This window comes from Trypanosoma rangeli, assembly GCF_003719475.1.
Source record: "Trypanosoma rangeli strain AM80 chromosome Unknown Tra_15.4_contig_00268, whole genome shotgun sequence".
In the NCBI taxonomy this organism is placed as follows: Eukaryota; Euglenozoa; class Kinetoplastea; order Trypanosomatida; family Trypanosomatidae; genus Trypanosoma; species Trypanosoma rangeli.
In genome coordinates this window covers 16,426-18,006 of record NW_021706010.1, presented here as the reverse complement: position 1 = coordinate 18,006, position 1,581 = coordinate 16,426, and the positions used below count along the sequence as shown (strand labels likewise).

The 1,581-nt window shown below is 53.5% G+C and overlaps 1 protein-coding gene across 1 annotated transcript; it reads left to right on the top strand.

Moving 5' to 3' along the window:
• Positions 1-986: 986 nt before the first annotated feature.
• On the top strand, positions 987-1,325 carry TraAM80_06934 (uncharacterized protein; the record flags this gene model as incomplete). Its single annotated transcript, XM_029383755.1, has 1 exon — positions 987-1,325. One exon carries the CDS (start codon positions 987-989, stop codon positions 1,323-1,325), a length of 339 nt encoding a protein of 112 aa, XP_029236436.1.
• Between the last annotated feature and the right edge of the window lie 256 nt (positions 1,326-1,581).

Genomic DNA, 1,581 nt, shown 5'->3' with positions numbered 1-1,581 from the left:
ATGACCGCAGCCCCACAAGTCTCTTTTGTGGCGTGCCCACGAAGGCCCTCCCCGTGTGTGGGGCCTGAACACATGTTCTCAGGACTTTTAAAAAAGGCGAGATCCACACGGTGACAGTGACAAGGCCTCCTTGAAGGCCAGTACGTCAGTTCAACAGTTATATACATTTCCCTTAATCCATCCACACAAAGGCACGGTACGCATCCCCTCAAAGCCGCATTCGTCACGTATCCGCACAATTTTCACAGGTCTCCGGCACGGTTCCCCCGCACACCAAAATTTCTATTCCTGCCGAGCAAAGGAAGGCTTTGGCAACCGAGGCATCAACCGCCTGCAAGACGCTGTTAACTGCCTCATTGCACTCAATGAGCTCAGCCCCAGTGAAGATGAAACGTGGAAGCGGTCCAACGTCATCCATGCGTCTGCTGACCATCTGCCAGTACTAATCTTGGTCCTCTGCAGGCTGATGGCGCGTCCTCCACGCACACATCGCTCTTGTCAGAGCAATTCATAACGGTGAGATTGGTCTTAATCTCTCCTCACCAATTCTTTGAGTTTATTTCCGTTTGGGGATGTCACCACAGCCATGTCCCATGCAGCGGGCGGCAATTGTGACGATGGCGGTGTTGTCTTCGCTCCCACATGGTAAATAATACACCCCTTCATCCCACGCTGCAACAAATTCTCACAACCGTGTGGATATAGTCCTCATCCTCGTGCTCTGACACCGTATGGGTGGCCTTGTCAAACGCGTGCGCCAACTCTCCTCCAAAGCAGTACACAACCACATTGAGTTCCGCGACATCGCAGTGCAGCAGCCGGCAGAGGAGGTGAGAGCCTGCCGCCCCATCGGCGTCCCAATCCCATCGGTCCCAAGCAGAAAAATTGGTTTCACCTAAAAAAAAAAAAAAGTTGGCCCGCGAGTGTCGAACAAGTCGAGCAGATTCAATTTGACGCTCAACCACACCCGACCCGCCTCAGCAGTAATGCAGCAGTCGGTAAGAGCCGTTCCCTCCTGCAGCGAACGCAGTCACCCCTTCTCGGAGGTGAGCACAATCACTCGTGGACGTGGTGAGCAGAATTACGCTTTACTGTCATCGCCCTCAAAAATTGAGGGCCGCAGCTCGCAATTCCACATTTCTTGCGATTATTGGCCTTCGGCCTCTTTCACCTCCATCCGCACCGCCCCTTCGCCCTCAGGAAACCCCAAGAAGCTGCTCCACCTCGAGTTCAACACAGAGCCGCAGGGTCCCTCCGGCAACGGTCGTCTGCCATTTTCCCTACTCTGCGCACTCTGTTCCCTCCACTCCCCAGCGCTCGTCTGAGTGGTGCTGAATGCCGCCATCAGCCTCTGGCCCTGCCGGACGCCTTCCTCTCTGTGGCACATTAGTTTTATGACTCCTCAGTGCCGTGAAATCTTTCCTCGCGTCTCACCGGCATTCCTTCCTTGATTATCTTGTTTTCCTTCATAGTGATGGTTGGTTTGAGCTGCAGCTGAACACCAACCACCAAACAAAAGGGAGAATGAAATAAACGGACAAAATAGGCACATACATGAGTGCACGCAGTCGCAACGAAAAC